This window comes from Myiozetetes cayanensis, unplaced genomic scaffold, assembly GCF_022539395.1.
Source record: "Myiozetetes cayanensis isolate MyiCay16 unplaced genomic scaffold, myiCay2020 scf3, whole genome shotgun sequence".
Classification (NCBI taxonomy): domain Eukaryota; kingdom Metazoa; phylum Chordata; class Aves; order Passeriformes; family Tyrannidae; genus Myiozetetes; species Myiozetetes cayanensis.
Window position 1 is genome coordinate 53,829,035 of NW_026087521.1, and position 16,477 is coordinate 53,845,511.

General features: G+C 44.0%; 1 protein-coding gene across 4 annotated transcripts in view; it reads right to left on the reverse strand.

Moving 5' to 3' along the window:
* ABTB3 (ankyrin repeat and BTB domain containing 3) overlaps positions 1-16,477 on the reverse strand; it is a 182,529-nt gene that overhangs the window by 33,491 nt on the left and 132,561 nt on the right. The window contains exons 5-12 of one of the 4 annotated variants that reach the window (XM_050323696.1): positions 12,427-12,592; positions 9,038-9,127; positions 5,823-5,924; positions 4,617-4,710; positions 4,373-4,508; positions 3,791-3,814; positions 2,528-2,748; positions 921-1,099 (exon numbers count right to left, since the gene is read on the reverse strand). In XM_050323696.1, coding sequence (XP_050179653.1) covers positions 921-1,099; positions 2,528-2,748; positions 3,791-3,814; positions 4,373-4,508; positions 4,617-4,710; positions 5,823-5,924; positions 9,038-9,127; positions 12,427-12,592 — 1,012 coding nt within the window. The remainder of the gene's footprint in view (positions 1-920; positions 1,100-2,527; positions 2,749-3,790; positions 3,815-4,372; positions 4,509-4,616; positions 4,711-5,822; positions 5,925-9,037; positions 9,128-12,426; positions 12,593-16,477) is intronic. The other 3 variants (XM_050323698.1, XM_050323699.1, XM_050323697.1) reach the window with 3 other exon arrangements.

A 16,477-nucleotide genomic window follows, 5' to 3' on the forward strand; every position in this document is an offset into this window, starting at 1 on the left:
CTGTTACACGTAGAGTTGGGTGAGAAACGTTACTTATTTTTCATTTAAACAATGAGAAGACCATACCAACATGTATTGTAGTGCATGAGGAAAAAGAAGAGCAATCAAATGATTTTGATGCTTTTAATTACTGAAATGATTTTCTGGTAGCAGAAAAGTTGACTGGGCATTCTTTGGGGGTGACTGACTGTCAGGAGGACCAGTAGAGAAGAGACTGGTTATAAAAAGTTTTAAATTCTTCACTAGGTAAAACATTTTCCTCTCCTTGACTGCCCCATAATCGTCCCTTTTGATATTATATTTACATACCGAACACTATCTCCCTCAAATGGTTTTGTTAGTCTGATTTGTCTGGCTAAGAAAACGTCAGCTGAAAAAATAAATCTGAGGAGACTGCAAGTACAAACACACAGAAGATTTAAGAAAATTATCCTGTTCTGTGCTTGTAGAAACCAGTCTCCCCACAAGTTTAAGAGTCCAAATCCCACATGAAGGGAAGAGAAAGTCATGTGAGAGTTAAAGAAATCTGAAGTAAACATGAATATTAACTTTGTTGTATGGTCCTGTAAAACAAGCTGGATGAAGTCACTCTTTGGGTTGGTTTAGTTATCAACATCTCTTGCCATACTGCAGTGACCCTTCTGACTTTAATTTCACCACTATGCAACAGCTTCTATTGTCTCTCCAGCTTATTGCTAACATCAGTATTAAGCTGTTCTAGCAGGAGAAGTGATTAGCTTGTGTGTTTATAACCCATGCTTCCACAGTGAAAAACCCCGAGATACACAACACAGATAATAATAATCCTGTGCAGTCTAAATAAGCTTTGGGAGAGCTGTGCAAAAATAATATTGCAAGCTTTTGTGTCTTACAGGACGGGAATCAGGCTGATTTCCTTTAAAACCCACAATTTATCCTACCTTGCTGGCCTTCAGTATCTCAAACATCAGAGGCAACCCTTGCGTGATAAGCTCCTCCGTGTACTCTTCTTCCTGAATGGACTTGAATTCCTTTAGCAAGCACTGGATGAGGGGCCGCCTGTGCTGCTGGAAGGACGTGCGCAAAGACTCCAGCCACGTGTGGAGCGTCCAGGGAACACCTACGGACAGAGGACAGAGCTCATTCCCAGCTTCAGGGAAGGACGTGCCCTTCTGCTTTTTTTACCTTTACTCATGTTAAGATTTTATGCAAAAACTGCCAAATAACACTAGAAATCAAATTCTTGTTTATCCCTAATTAAGAAGGCTGGTGGTTATCAGTACATCCCAGACCTAATGCACAGAGGCTTTCCTCCAAATGCTAAGAGAGGACTGTGGTCTCTCTGCTCATCTAGCCTTCAGCTTCTCTGCTGAGACTGCCAATTTGTGGTAATTGCTGTGGTGTTCTGTGTAGCAAAAGCCTTTTGGAAACTAGATTTACACTGGCTTATTTGTTTGAATGTGGCCCTGGAGAGCCATTAAATCGCAAAAAGCCCTGACTTTGGTCACTACCCACCTGGATTCAAACTGGTGGTCTTCAGATCTAAACCTGCCTTAAATGCTACCCCATGTCCTCTCCTGATCATTAGTATTTTCCCTAAACAGCACTGGGTGAGGTAAACAGATCAGCCTTTTCAAGTAGATTGTCATGGCAGAACCACTCTCCAGGAAGTTAAAGGGAACTGCTCCCATGCACTGAGCGAGAAAGCACATGGAGCTAATGTACCTCTGCAGGCATGAGGCTGGACGTGACCTAGTTTCTGCTCTTGCAGAACAGAGGGGAAAGAAACACAAGCCTGGTGTTTGGCAATTAAAGTTTTTTCCTTCCACTTCAGGAAATGTTAAACGCCTGGAGACCACCTCCACCACTCTCTTGTTTGTCTCCAGATCTTTGCCTGCTCAGCCTACCTGGCACGCTCTGACCCACGCTACAATGATCACAGGGCTGGAGCACTGCACCAGGCAGAGGCACATGGGTCTCTCTGAATGCAGATAAATGGGGATGGTAAATACACAATCCAGATCCATTTCCCTCTGCACTACCCAGTCACCCTCCCCACAGGCAGAAGTGACTTCCCAGCAGGCTGGTATGATCAAGCCCCTCACTGAAGAGCTGGCACACCAAAGAGCTGGCACACCAAGGAGTCGGTTCCTTGCTCCTGCCTTTGGAGGCTCACAAGTCTCAGAAAATAAAAGTTGTTTTAATGGTGCACTGCTTTACAGCAGAGTGCGAAAGAGGAGCTGTCGGAGGTGGTCCACAGCAGCTGAACACTGCCCCAGAGCCTCCCCTACGCTCTGCCATGCAGCAGTACAGAAAGTTGCGGGGGGAAACCACTGTGTCCTGCAGAAAAGACCTAGTGACCCCTGAACAGGCTGTGCTGTCAAGCTGAAATGGGCTGGGAACCTGTCAGGTCTCCCATCATCTTCTGTTTCCAAAGGAGTTGAGGAAGATGCGACTGCGGTCGGTTTAAGCAACAGCCTGCTGAGAGAGATGTGTTTCTAAAGTGATCCCTCCCCAGGTGAGGATGAGAAAGGACAGTAGGACTGACCTATGCTCCGTATGTCGATGGTCACATCCACGTAGCCGTGCTCGGCGCTGTGGTACATGGCCTCCTTCAGGGCTTTCAGCTTGGCCTTGCTGTTGCGGCTGGCGCAGAGCGGAGCTGCTGCTGAGTCGGGCAAGTCCGTCCCCTCAGCCAGGATCTCCTCCAGCGACAGAATATCACTCTTCTCCTTCTCTGGCTGAGCAAGCAGTTTACGGAAGACGTTCCTGTCAATCACAGCATGACAGAGAGAGGGAGAGAGGGCAAGAGAGGAGAGGAAAGGGAGAGCGGAGTTAGTGCCTAGGCTTTCATCACACTGGATGTACTTGTTGTGACGTGGCGAGTTAGGACACCTATCAAGGAAATTACTCCAACTAATGGCAGAACCAGCTGAGAGCAGACCCGAGGCAAGCACAGCTCCTGCTAGCCCACCTGCACTGCCTGGGACACATCTGCAAGTCACTGCTGTCGTGAGAGGAACCGTACAGATGTCGCATGAGTGGTGGCATCTCATGGGAACGGAGACTTGCAAGCTAAACACAACTCAAGACTTCTTCAACAGTCAGGGAAGGCCAAGGTGCTTCTGGACAAGTTCTCAGAATTTCCACCAAGGAGGGTACCTGAGAAGGGAGCTGCCTGGAGCTACTGAAAGCACCACCACTTGATTAACACTCAAAGCGGTCTGGAAAAGCTAGAGCAGCTAGACATTCAACAAGGCCAGTCAGGGCAGGTTCAAGCACAGTTGGGACTACTCTACAAAGCCACTAATCCAGCTGGGCCATCAAATAACAAAGCCCTCAGGTTCGTACCAGCACAACCTCATCAATCTCAACAGTGTTTCTCTTGGTTTTGCAGCTGTGAAAAGAGAAACCAGGCTGGCTCCCAGCCCACCTCCCTTGTATTCTGATGTCCTCCCTGCATCTGCTCAAGAACCCAGCATGGTCTGTCCCAAACAAATTTAGGGCAGAGAGGGAAGGAGGAAGGCATGTGTGTGAATGGTATACAGGTAGGAATATAAGAGCCACAGTCCGTGACATGAACAACCAACAGCCAAGCCAAGGAGAGGCCCAGGTCCTCCTCAGGCATGTGGCTCCCATTCACACTGGCTGAATGTGAGACTTCAATAACCAAACTGTCCTCTCTGTCCCAGGGATCCCTCTCAGGCTCCAGATGGGCAATGCTGTGTGAACCCGCCCTGACATGCTGCTAGCGTGTTGTTAGACTGGCAGCTCATCTCTAAGCAAACAGACGGTAGGTACTGTCTCTAACCTGTATCTATGTTCCTCTGGATGGCTACAATCAGAAAAGTAGGAACGTGAAGATCATAATACTAATTCATTACACTGCAGTCAACTCCTGAGTGTTGCAAGACCATGCATGCCAGGTGCTCATGTCATTGCCTTTTTTTTTTTTTTTAAATTTGCGGCATACATACAACATTAAGACACACAGGACTTTACAGTAAACACAGATGCAGAAACTCTATTCAACAGAAATTAAGGCTGCAGCATTACAGACACAATTCACTCAAACCTGAGAAATACGTCAAGAAATTCAGAAGGAATGTCTTTGGCATTCCTTTCTGCTGTCACATCAGCTGCCATTTAACAACCATTGCATTGAACGCACCAAAGGAGTCCCCTTCCTTCTCCTTTTTTTACATCAGATATCAAAAAGCAGCTTGTACCACCAACTGGTTTAATTCACATGCTAACAGAAAGCCTTACATCTCTGCTCAGTTGGTGGCATGTTCAATTTGTTCATGCAGAAATTTCACCCATCTGCTCAAACTGGATGCCCAGGCAAAAAATAAGCACTTGAACGATGCCACTAGACTTGTTCCCACTCTACCTGTGTCCATGTGCAGCAGCCTGACTGAAAGAGTTCATGTCACCTTGTGGATTCATGGAAATGCCATTCCTGTACATTGTTCCAATCATAGGGTCAGCTCCTCGCTCCAACAGCAAACTGACGAGTTCAAAATTTCCTGCAAGTCAAGAGGTGCATTTTTACTTCTTTAAAAATCCAGTATCTGCTCATCTAAACCACAGATCCCAGCTGAAGAACTGTTACAGTGGGAGGAGAAAATCCTTACCAGCAGCTGCTGCCAACTGTAAAGGAGTTTCAGAGTAATTTTCCTCCCCATGCTCCAAGGAACCTTCTACCTTTGCTCCAGCATCCAGCAGCAACTAGAAAGAAAATTCACCATTTAGAGCAACTGGGTGTATCACAATCTTCAGAGTTCATGAACAAATGAGAATCTAATGCTTCTTGTTATCTGAAACCAGATACAATGGAGACACATGACATGCAAATTCTGCCCACTGTTTCACAGAGACAAATTAATTCCTTTTTTCGCTCATTTTATGCTGCCGAACACCAGGAGCACTAGTGTCCAACTTCAGAGCCAAAAAAGTGTAACCCAGTGTTTCTGAGTGGGAAATGGGGTAAGGTCAACGTTAGGAAGTAATGCACTGAAGATGGAAGAAAATTAGCCCGACAAGCATCCTTCCTTCATGGTCTTCTAGAAGCCCAGCACCATCCAAAAATGGATCAGATTTCAATCGCCTCCATCTTTTATATAAAGACATTGTCAAAAGAAAGACAATTCTTAAGAACCAATTGCAGCAATAAGTCCAAAAGCTGTGGTCTCCACCGGGGACACTTCCACAATAAAAAACAAGAATGCTGAAAACAAAAGTGGCCAAGGAGAGCAGGATGGAGCCTGCACTCCATCCCCTCCTTTGGCCATTTCTGTCTTGAGGCCTTCACAGTTTTGGTGCTTCATTAAGTGTGTCATAGCCACAGCTATTTTGAAGAATAAATCTTTTCAACTTTTGAGATGCCAAAGCACAGAACCACCATATCCCACACGACACCTCCACGGGGTAAGGAGAGCAAGAGCTTCTCCCCCTTTGGAGCAGCACAAGGGCTGTTGTCCACCTCTCTCCAACCACGGCAGCGTTTTGTGTTTGCTACAATATTGTAGTGTAAGAAAGTGCAATGAATGAATAAACAAACATATAAAACAAGTGGTCAGGAAGGAGCACAAGGAGTTGTCAGACTTTCTTTGGTGCAACTTTGCTTTAAAATTGTCCTATTTAAGCCTCATATTGGTTAAGGTTTGAACACCATATTCACTATATAATAAGTCTATTATATATCAGTACACTCTTGAAGAAGCAGAAGTAACCAATATGAGTATGACAAGAGGATGCTGGTTTGAGATGGATGTAATTAGAACTGAAGAGGAGGAAAAAAAAAAAAAGAATGGGATGCAGGTAGGGAAATACAATAATACCTGAACTACAGGAATATGTCCATGCAACACAGCAAATGTCAGAGCTGTCCAATGGCGGGTCTCAGGGTGGACGGATGGGTATTTATGAGCAGTACTGACAACCTACAAACAAATTAAAGTTATTTTTTTAAAGAGCTATATGTAACAAAATTCAACTTGCCTGAAAGTCAGGCATGTGAGGGAGTAAGTGAAATAGAAAACCTGGGAAAGGTGCTTTATAAAATGATTGGCTTCATATTTTTCCTGCAAAATTTTTCTCAGTGTTAAAACTGTTCATGCTGATTTGACAGCTTGAATTGAGTTCTTACCAAATGAAGTCTTTTACCAACTACTGTAGCTCCACCTAAACCACTGGCCACCAGATTCTTTTGCACAAGGGCAAAACATCCACAGCTGGTTACAACAGCACACACTGGGGAAGCAAGGATGGATCAGGACACTTACAGCTAAGGACCACTCCCACTGACTTCTCCAGACCATGTATCAACAGCCCTGGGCCTTGGGACTGCTCCAGGCCCAGCCAAATTTCTTTGCACTTAAACCAGTACGATTTTTGTCACTGTCATCGTGAAGGACACATCACAAGCCCTACCCTGGAGCTTGCAGGCATCCTTCCAGGCTCCTCCTCTCTCACCAGAGGAAAAAGAGATATGAGAAGCAATGGGGCAGAGCGGCACTTCAGAAATGTTTAAAGAGAACTGCTTTTTACTGCCTTCTCCTGTCTGAGTTGAGTTAAAAGTGTGGGACGGTGACAGCTAAAAGAGATGCAAACTATACCCTTAGAAAACAAAATGCTATTTTTCAGATTGCTCCTTCCATTTTCTACGCCTTAGTGCCTGGTGCTTCTAATGTAGACATCGGGGAAGATGAATAACCATTCTTTGCTTCAGTTTCCCTGCCTTTGAGATGGGGGTATTAATATTGATGAGGTTCACAGAGATGGTAAAATCTAATGAACGTTTGCAATCCGAGACTGCACACTCAGATGGAGTGTGACACTAAAATTCAAGATCTTGTTATTGATCTTCAGAGGAGGACTAAAATCAGAGTAAAAGATGCACCATCTCTCTGTTTCACCAGCCAGCTATGCTTTCACTACCTTGTCTGAAGTACTTTTATCCATATGGGGGAGCAGGACTAGGTATTAAATATTCGGTTCCATTAGCAGCTCACATTTCCAAGCACCACATGCAGTGTTTTGCAAAAGCAGGCCCTCAGTCCCAAGGACAGGGATGAGGGAAAAATCTGAAGAGCCCATGCAGATCCCATAACTTGCCAGAGGAGCGGATCTGCACCAGCACCTGGCTGTTACTGCCCAGATTTGCCAAGGAGAGCTCAAAGGGCAACAGGAGGAGTGTGCTGGCCTCTGAACAAAGGCACAGGGCTTCTTAGGGTCTGGGTTTGCTCAGAAGGAAGAGGATCAAGCAGCTCCAGCCTTGGGGTTTAGGATGTGGAGCAAGAGCAGCAGAGGGTAAGGATGGGCAGGACCACAGTTTAGTGAATGCATCCAGCTCCTCCTCAAGCACATGTTCCCACCACTGTTTGGGGCAGTCCATGGAAAACAGCAAAGAAAATGAAGTCATTTTAACTCCTTTGCTCCTTTTTTTGTTTGTTTGTTTAGAGTTCTTTCCAGCTGACAAAGACCTGTGGCAAAAGACCTGCGGCTGACCAGGCTTTTAAAGGTTGAAATATGCTGAGCAGCTACAGGTCCCACTGAGTACAGAGCAAACTGCAGCTTCTCAGCACATCTGGAAATAGAGTCCATTTTCACTAAAGATGGGCAATCAAAAAGGGAGGTGCCTAGCATTTTAGGCTACTTTTGGAAACATATTTGCAAAGTGAAAGGGGGAAAATTATGCAGGCACCTGACAGAGTATTTATTTTTGTTCATGGTTGATTTGCCTTTTTTGCCTTAATTGCCCAATTTGCACAGTTGGTTGTGGTGTGCACAAATCATCTTATAATTGCACGCCATAATTATTCACAGTTCTTGTCCCGAAGTGTTTTCATTTGATTTTAGAGCAAACACTCTACAGTAATGAATCGGGGAGGTTCACATTCCTCATTGGAGCTGTTCTCTCAGATGTCAGCAGTTTCAGGAAGACAAAACCGTTCAAATTAGCATTTGATTCAAGTCTGGAAGATTACTGGAGCAATTGGGAGGACTGCTCCTAATGAAAACTCGTCCTAGGAACCAAATAATGCTATCTCATGTCTGAGTCACAGACAGGGTTAAAGGAAAGCTCAGTCTCCAAGCCCATCCAGTCTTTGGGCTCATTAGGGGTTCAAGTATTCAGCTATTGCCAGCTCTTGGTGATGTGCTTGAATGTGGGGAACTGAAATCAGCAGCTGATTTCATGATAATAATGACTATCAATCTCCTACAGGTGACATCCATTTCTACTTTGAAATTAGACTTTTCAAAAGTGCAAAACGTCTGTCTGAAGCAGTGACTACAATTTATCAGCTTGCTCAAGTCCAAACAGAACAGATGGAACACAGATAAGTGAAGCAGACAGCTTAATTTACTCATGACCTCAACAAATTGAAACTGGAATCATTAACAAATAATTATTTCCTGGATTTTCAAACGGCTCTTTAAAATGTACATACCTGCATTGCACAGAGTTGGACCACAATCTGTTTGGTGGACAGATTGTGTAAGTTTGTGATGTGCATTCATCAAAAAGACATTAATATTCTGGAAGCTTCAAGCTCCTCATCCAACAATTTTTAGCCCAAGGCACTTTGTAAAACAAAACAATGGAACCTACATCACACTTGTGAGCTGGGGGTGCTTACCTGGAACATCCCTATGCATAGAAATGCTCGAGCTTTTGCAGGTTATCAGATGGGTGTTGCTTTTACCCTCTTCATTTAAACCCAGCTGAGATTCAGGGAGTCCTTATCCAATATCATTAGAGCTGTGCTTCGTGCTTGTGCTAACGCCCGTATTCATTTGCGGTGTGCAAACACAACTAAATCAGTATTCCCTGGGGGTTAACTCCGGCGACTTGACCGTTTCTGTGCAGTGAATCCCAGTGTTAACCTAATGCCATTTGATTTCACTATTCATTTCAAGTGGTCCCATCCAGGATAACACAGAGTTCTTTTCTTTTTAATTCTTGTGATTTTCGCTCTGCTACAGTTTCAGGGGGTAGTTTAAGATGTAAACAAACAACAGAACAAAGATACAACCAACAAAAAGTCCTCACCTCAGCATTTAGATCTGCTCCAGCATCTAGCAGCATCTGCACCATAGCCTCATCACCCCTGACACAAGCATACATCAGTGGAGTCATGCCCTAGTTCATTTTTTGGAGTTAAAAAACAAAGGAATTGACAAATTTAACACAGAACTCTTTTTGACTTTTTAAAACAATTATTCAAGTATATATCATCAAGACTAACAATATGTATTTAATGAAAGCCATTACCTCTGTTACACACAGGCCCCTCAGAGTAGCAAAAGCCAACCATTTCTGTAAAATCTCCATTTTTGTTGTCACTTGCATTGACTGCTTGTATTTTTCATGTTACCTTCAGCATGGTAAGTGGAACAAGGCTTGCCAGCCTCACTCCATCCTCAAACAGTAAACTGAGCATTTTTGTCTTTGGGGCCCCAGCAGAGAAATGTTTTCACCAAAGCAACCACTATTTCCACTGGTAATTTGAAAAGACAATAATTCTACTCAGTTTTCTACAATCACAGTGTCATAAAATCTAACCTTTTAATTACTGAAAGAGCCTTTAAAACATCTCAAGCCTCTTTTAAGATAGGTTAGATTTGAGCACAGCTTTTTCAACATGGACACTGTAAGAGGCTGGAAATGTCAAGGCTTTCAATAGCACTCTCTAGCAAACAAGGACTTAATTTTAAATGAAATGCCAGACAGCTTTGTTGCAAGTTGCTGGCTCTAGGAAAGCAGGGCCATTCTTGGAGAAAAAGCAGATTAAGTGACCCTTCTATACAGAATCACCACAGTGCAATTTGTATTAACCTGAAATACCTGCTATGGCTGATCACCATTTCCCTTAAGGTAAGTACTGCTGTGGCTGTGGCAATGAATCCAGATGAAACCACAAAAAAAATCATTACATCTACAGTAAATTTTAATAGCAGAAGCTGCTTATTAAATAGAGCAGGGGGTGTTGACCAACAGCCACCAGCTGTTTTGAGGTAAACCTCCTGAAGCACACAGGTACCTCTGATGCACATTTCTAGCCTACCTCGAGGTCCCCAGTAAATGTGCTGTCAGATGACAGTCTGTTTGCTGTTTAACCTGATGCTGTGAAGTGATTTTCAGAGAAACTGGAGGTACCCTGCCTGGCCAGATACAGATCCATGACACTGCTTTGCCTAGCAAAAGCCCAGTACCACTATTTTTGCTGAATTCCCCCACTTTTCCTGTGTGTATGCAGGGCTAAAGGTAGTGGGTTCTTACGTATGGAAGAGCTGCTCTTGTAGAGACAACATAAACTAAGGTTTGTCCCTGCAAGGTCCTTAGATTCTCCCTGAAACACACTGAGCATTTCCCAGGATCCAATCTGCAGTGTACTCATGGAAATGCAGAGTAAGGGAACAGGCACTTGGGGCCTCATAGCATTATTAAGAAAAAAAAAGTTCACCCCAGGCAAGGGGAGCTCTTGGGTGACTTGAAGTTACTTGCAAAGAGAATTTGAAATAACTTCAGCTATAGTCAATAGCAAAACATTTCCTTTGGCAGTCAACAAACACTGTGGAAACAAACAGGACCATAGAATTACAAAAAATTGTGTTTGTGACTTGAAACATGAGGATGGGATAGCACTTAAAAACTAAATACGTGTTCCTTCAACTGTTTTTTCAATTTCTGTAAGTGGCATCATCCCATAATTAATTCAAGTATTCAGCACAAGGGGTGTAGATCTGTAGAAAAAGAATTCAAAAACTGGGTGCCAGGGCTCCCCCCTGCAAGACACAGCACATGGGCAGCCATGGTGAAGAATCCTGTGGCAACACCCAGAGCCAAGGGTCTGCCTGGGAACCACATAAGATGTTTTGACCCTGCTGAAGCTGAAAAAGGACCTACCACTGACTAAAACAGGCCCAGAATGTCATGCTGCAGTACCAGGGTTTTAAAGAGTTAATGAGGTTTGTTCTAACTTCCCTTTCCCTTGCAGTGCCGTGCCTGCTGCTTTTGCCTCTGCAAGTCCCCCCAGGCTTGCCCAGCAGCTCAGCCTTGTGCTGCAGCCCCACTCACCCCCCTCTCTTTGCACGTGGGAGGAATGGATTTTTAATGAGCCCATCATTAGTGTTCGAAGCACACACAGGAATACGATAACAGTGTGTACAATCAACACAAAGGGCACTGGCTTTCGGCAAAATACAAAATTACTGTCTTTCTTTCAGCCTTGCATCACTTAGGACTCTGTCCTGCAAGATGTGGGACATCTGATCTAGCCAACCATTTAAGCACAGGCTTAACTTTCACCCAAATAGGATGTAAAAGCATGTGTTCAGAGTTAAACATATGATTAGGTACTTTGATGAATCAAGCCAGAGTGTTCCCAGTTTTCAGCCTGGAGGACAGAGGAAATACGCTGTGAAAAGTTTCCAGGTTGAGATTAACTTAAAATTATAATAATTTTAAAAAGGATAATGTATGAACCTTGGAATGAACAGTCTAAAACTCGGGTTTTTTTGCAGGCAGTATTGCAATATTGGCTCAGACTGAAGCTACTGAACAGAAGTGTAACTCACATTCCTGGAACAGTTCAGAAGACCTAAGTTTATGAACAGTTCAGCTCCTGTCCCAAGTGACCACCTCAGAGGTGGCAGGCAAAGAGGATGCCACAGCTCTGGGAACACGCAGTGATGAACTTTCATCTGGGGCCTCAAAAAAGTCAGGAGACTCTATATCGAAAGGAAATGTTAGTGCCCATGGCCTGACCTCGGTGAGCATCACAGTCCAGCAGACTGCTGCCAGTAGGTAGCTGCAGAGGGCAGGTTTGTCCCTGGACACAACCACCAGCCTCACGGAGGTGAAGCTCCAGGGAAATTTAGGCTCTTCAACTGGTGGATATTGGCCACAATGACCACTGGAGGGGTAAGTGCTGAGATACTTTCACATCTGCAAGGTCGGTTCAAACTGGGCTGAATTCAGTTAAAGAGAGACAGCAATTAATCGTTTACTGACAGGAGTTCAGTGGTGCACAGGAAATGCAGATCCTGGAGCAGTGTTCAGTGGAAGGATGTTCACCTCACAATGCCCCGTCTCACACCACTGTTCATGGCACTGAAGCAATTTTAAGTATTCAGATCAACACTAAGCTCTCTTGGGATCTCTGGGCTCCACTCGACTCAGTCCAATGTTAAGAAGATTTCAGAGGATGCAGCAGCACTCATGCTGAGTTACCCCAGTACTGATAAGTCAATACAACTCGAAATGACCCAACTTAATGCAGATGTTCACCTGCCAGTGCTTTAACTCAATGCAAAGTAATGCAGCAAAAGCATTAAGGTCCTATCTATGAATAGCTGAAAGCTGGGGCTCATTTTCTGTGATAAGCAGACAAAACTCCCACATTTCACAGTTACCGCTTGAAATTTCTATCCCGTTACCTGTTCACTCATGCTGTTAATCCCATCTGGCCCCAGCAAGGATATGGCTTGTTTAACCAGATCCGTTCGGCCACAGTTGAGCATCCGGAAACCGAGGTCTTGCTTGAACTTCGCTTCAGTGGCAACTGCATCCAGTTTCCGAGACGCACAGAAACAGTCGTCGATTCTGTGGATGTGAGAAACAAACTCCCTCAGAGGACAATCAGAGGACAGACCTTGCTGTCCCTAGGAAAATAATGCTTTGCCCTGTCTTTGAAGGATTTAGGTCACGCACATATCCTTTGACCTGTATGTGCAAGGGAAATGCTGAATGGAAAATGATAATGCAAGCTAATGGAGATTGCCCTTGGTCTCTCTTTCATGGGACAAGTTGTACATTTCAGTAAAAACTGGGCAAAAAAAGCACAGCTTGCACTTGATTTTGTTTCTCTGTTTAAGCAATGCACAATACATTCTCACCACAAGTTTTCTCTCTGCATGGCAAGGTTATCCAGTTCCCCGATCTCTGAAAATTTTCAGTGACTTCAGTAAGCTTTGAACTTACATCAAATGCATTTGCTGACAATACAACAAAGAGAAAATAATGTCACTCCAAACACCTTCAAGATCTTAACAGCACAGCTCCAGTAAGAGGGAAGCCTTTTTGGAGCAGAAAGTGCTAAGTCACAGAATCCCAGACTGGCTGAGGTTCAGAGGGACCTCTGGAAGTCATCTGGTCCAACTCCCCTGCTTAAGCAGGGCCACATGTACATCAGACCACTGTGCAATGGGGACAAGGCAATCTTGCCAGGTAGTCATGGCAAAACACTGCAAATCCTTGCTGGCTGTGTCTGACACATGAGATGTCATTCTTTTAACGTCTCATTCAAAAGATCTTCAAACTGTAAATTGATATCCATTTCAAATAAAAGAAGGTCTAAGAGTCATTTAGCCAAGATGTGAATCTACAGCTCCAGAGAGAGCCAAGCAATTCAAATCTAATGTTTATCCAACTTGGTTTCATCTTGCTAAAAGACAGGTTTGCTTTTCTTTCATGCTGAGGAGTGTCTGGAGCAGAGGGTGTAGTCCAAATCCACACTGCTTTTGGTGTGAACTTGGATAAAGGACTGTTTGGAAAAACACCACTTTCATTCTACAAAAATGCTAGGTCAGAAAATGAGGGGCTACTTATGAAGGAAAACCAAAATAGAGATAAAAAGTGATAAAGTCAGGCATACATCAAATATTTGTTTTCTACTTCATATTTTAAAAAAAAGAGCAAATCAAAAGAAAAATATAAACAGCACATCATTATCATTTAAATTTCTTCTTCAAAGTGCTTTATCAGAGCTTTATAAAATATATAACACTACTTAATATTTAACAGCAGTATGCAACAAATATGCTGTTTATATAGAAGCAGTGGTATGTAGCAATAGCTACCGCTTTTCCTCTTTCAACAGAGGAAGGAAAGTGAGATGGAAAATACAAAGTGTTTTGATCAAAGCTTGTGCAGGTTTGAAACCGGCATCTGAGCTCAGGCTTGCTCTCTGCCGTGCTGGGCCACAACCAGTCTGGAGGACAACAGATGTTTGTCGATGTACGTGTTCAGTTTGGGCTCTGACTGCTAAAAAGTTCATGTCCTAAGAATGCAAACAAGGTATGCCTGGAGTATCATTACTCGGGGGAACACAGATGATGTTTCATCACAACAGTGTGCTGCAAGATTAATGCACAACACTCGGTCACAATAAACACACCGCAACAGCAATAGCAGACTCTGCACCAGTGATATGCCCACAAGAGAGAGGAACAAAGCAATGCATAGCAAGGCTGGGGTTTCTGCAGCAGTTTCTGACCGAGTTTAAGGAAAAAGCAAAACCAGCACCGATATGCAGGGTTGAGCTCACTGACACTGAGATCCATGGGAGCAATTGAGGCTAAACACATTCACACCATATGGCTCATTTCTGACACAAGAGCTACAGCAACATTTGGTGCTTGTTACCCCCATAGCATGAGATGCTGGAAATCATCTGTGCCCTCCTTTAATGCCTGGCAAAGATAAAGCATGCTCAAAAGTTAGGTGGTGGGGGTTTTGGTGCATGGAGAGAGAGTCTGGACCTTCCAGCTGCAGCTGGCCATTCCCAGATGACTCTGGGCTCTGAACAAGATGGTTCCTCAGCAAAGTGGAAAGATCTAGATATCCTCTGCAGAAGTGTCTGTCACTATGAATCACTGCTTCATAACTTGTACTGAGGTATACAACCTACACTGAATAAAATGGGTCAAACCCAGTGCTGGCAGAAAACAGACAGAGTTTCACTGACGTCAGCCCAGCTCAGTGCATGAAAAATGATAGTTGATGATCTTTTCTTTAAAAAAATCCAGATTTTGACCTGGGTTGCACACCCACACAAGGGAGGAAAGACAAACATGGACCTATCTCACCTACCCTGTATGGGATGCCCAGATCTCTACTCTGGCATGGGTTCAAAAATTACTTGCTTCTTCACCAGGAACTCCTCCATGAATGGGCTCTGGTCTCCTAAAAGCACATCAGTTTACCTGCTTACTATAGTCAAGGAGGGAAACCCATGAATTCCTCATGATATTGAGTGTCAGCAAATTAGTACTCTTTAATCAGCTGGGGGGATAAGTGTCTTGGTCCAAGGGCTCCAAGATGCTACAGCTGTAAAAACACTGCAACAATAACATGGATGCAGGAGGGCCTGGGCTGACAAAGTCTGATCGGCACCAGGTACCACAAAACAAGAAACCACAATTCAGTACCACTACCAGTGGCTCACTGCCTTTTTATACCCCAAAAAGGACCCATTGTGAGTTACAGCCCCAATTTATGGAACATAGCAAAGAAAACTATATGGCAAAATCTGATATAGACCACTGCCAGTGACACCACTGTCATATGTTGATTAATAAAATGGATGGGGACCAAACTGGTGAGTTTAACAGAGCAAGAGCATAACCCGAGGGAAAGGAATAGAGGATGAGAAGAGAAAGCACAGCAACGTCTCGAAAAGCCAGAGAGATGAATGAGTTAAGGAAATGGAGATTTAACATGTACTGATAAAAAGTGGTGACGAGACATCAAAAATGATCAGGAACTACAAGTACAAATAGAAGAACACAGCATCACTTTTAACAGTGGAGAAAGCCAACTGGGAAGACAGTACAGGAGACAGATTGAGCAGAAGCACTTCAAAATGAAAACTGAAAAATCAAAAAAAAAAACCCATCAAAAATCAAACTTAAGCCACCACAGCGCTGCATTTTCTCTCAAGTCCTCTTTCATGCCATTCACTGCATAATGTTGATTCCAAAAGAAGCAGAGAGTGTCTGCTCCATATTACACTGTATCAAGGGATACTGCTCCATTATGGACACCATTCAGAGTCACAAACATTAAAGAATGCAAGATAAAAAAGGAGGAAGGGAATAGACAACCAGGCTTGACTCAACCAAGACTTCTTAAATTTGGACTGAAACAAACACACTGACAAGCTATGAAAGGGTGGGAAAGGAATGGAAGAAGCTTGAAAAATAAGGCTGAGGAAGAACAGTTAAGTCAGCTAAATATATAGAGGGTCACTTTTTAGAGTTGTGAAACTGTGCCTGCTAAACAAGGAAAGGGAGCATAAGTGTAAAGAGAGCTGGAAACCTCCCCAGTTGCACAGTCAGTTCATGGTCCTTTTGGCAAAAAGTCTTTGTGATCTTTCCAAGTGCACAGGAGGCTGACACCAGCTCAGCAGCAGGATGTTCCCCCAGGGCCATCTTGGTTTCTTGCCCAAGTCTGCCAGCCACCAGACCTTATCCTTTCAGGTGAGTTTCATCCTCATCAGAGGTCATCCTTTCCCCGAGACCTGCAGAAAAGGTGCATTTTCATCGAAGGGGCAGGGACGGTTGATGGGAGAAGCAAAAGGCCGTGGGGCTCAATGTTCTTCTCCTCCTCTTCTACCAAGGGACAGTCTCAGGATGGCAGGACATCATCACACCAGATGCTGGCTGCGTTAGGTGAACTTGGAGGTCTCCCAGAGGTAATACAGTAACA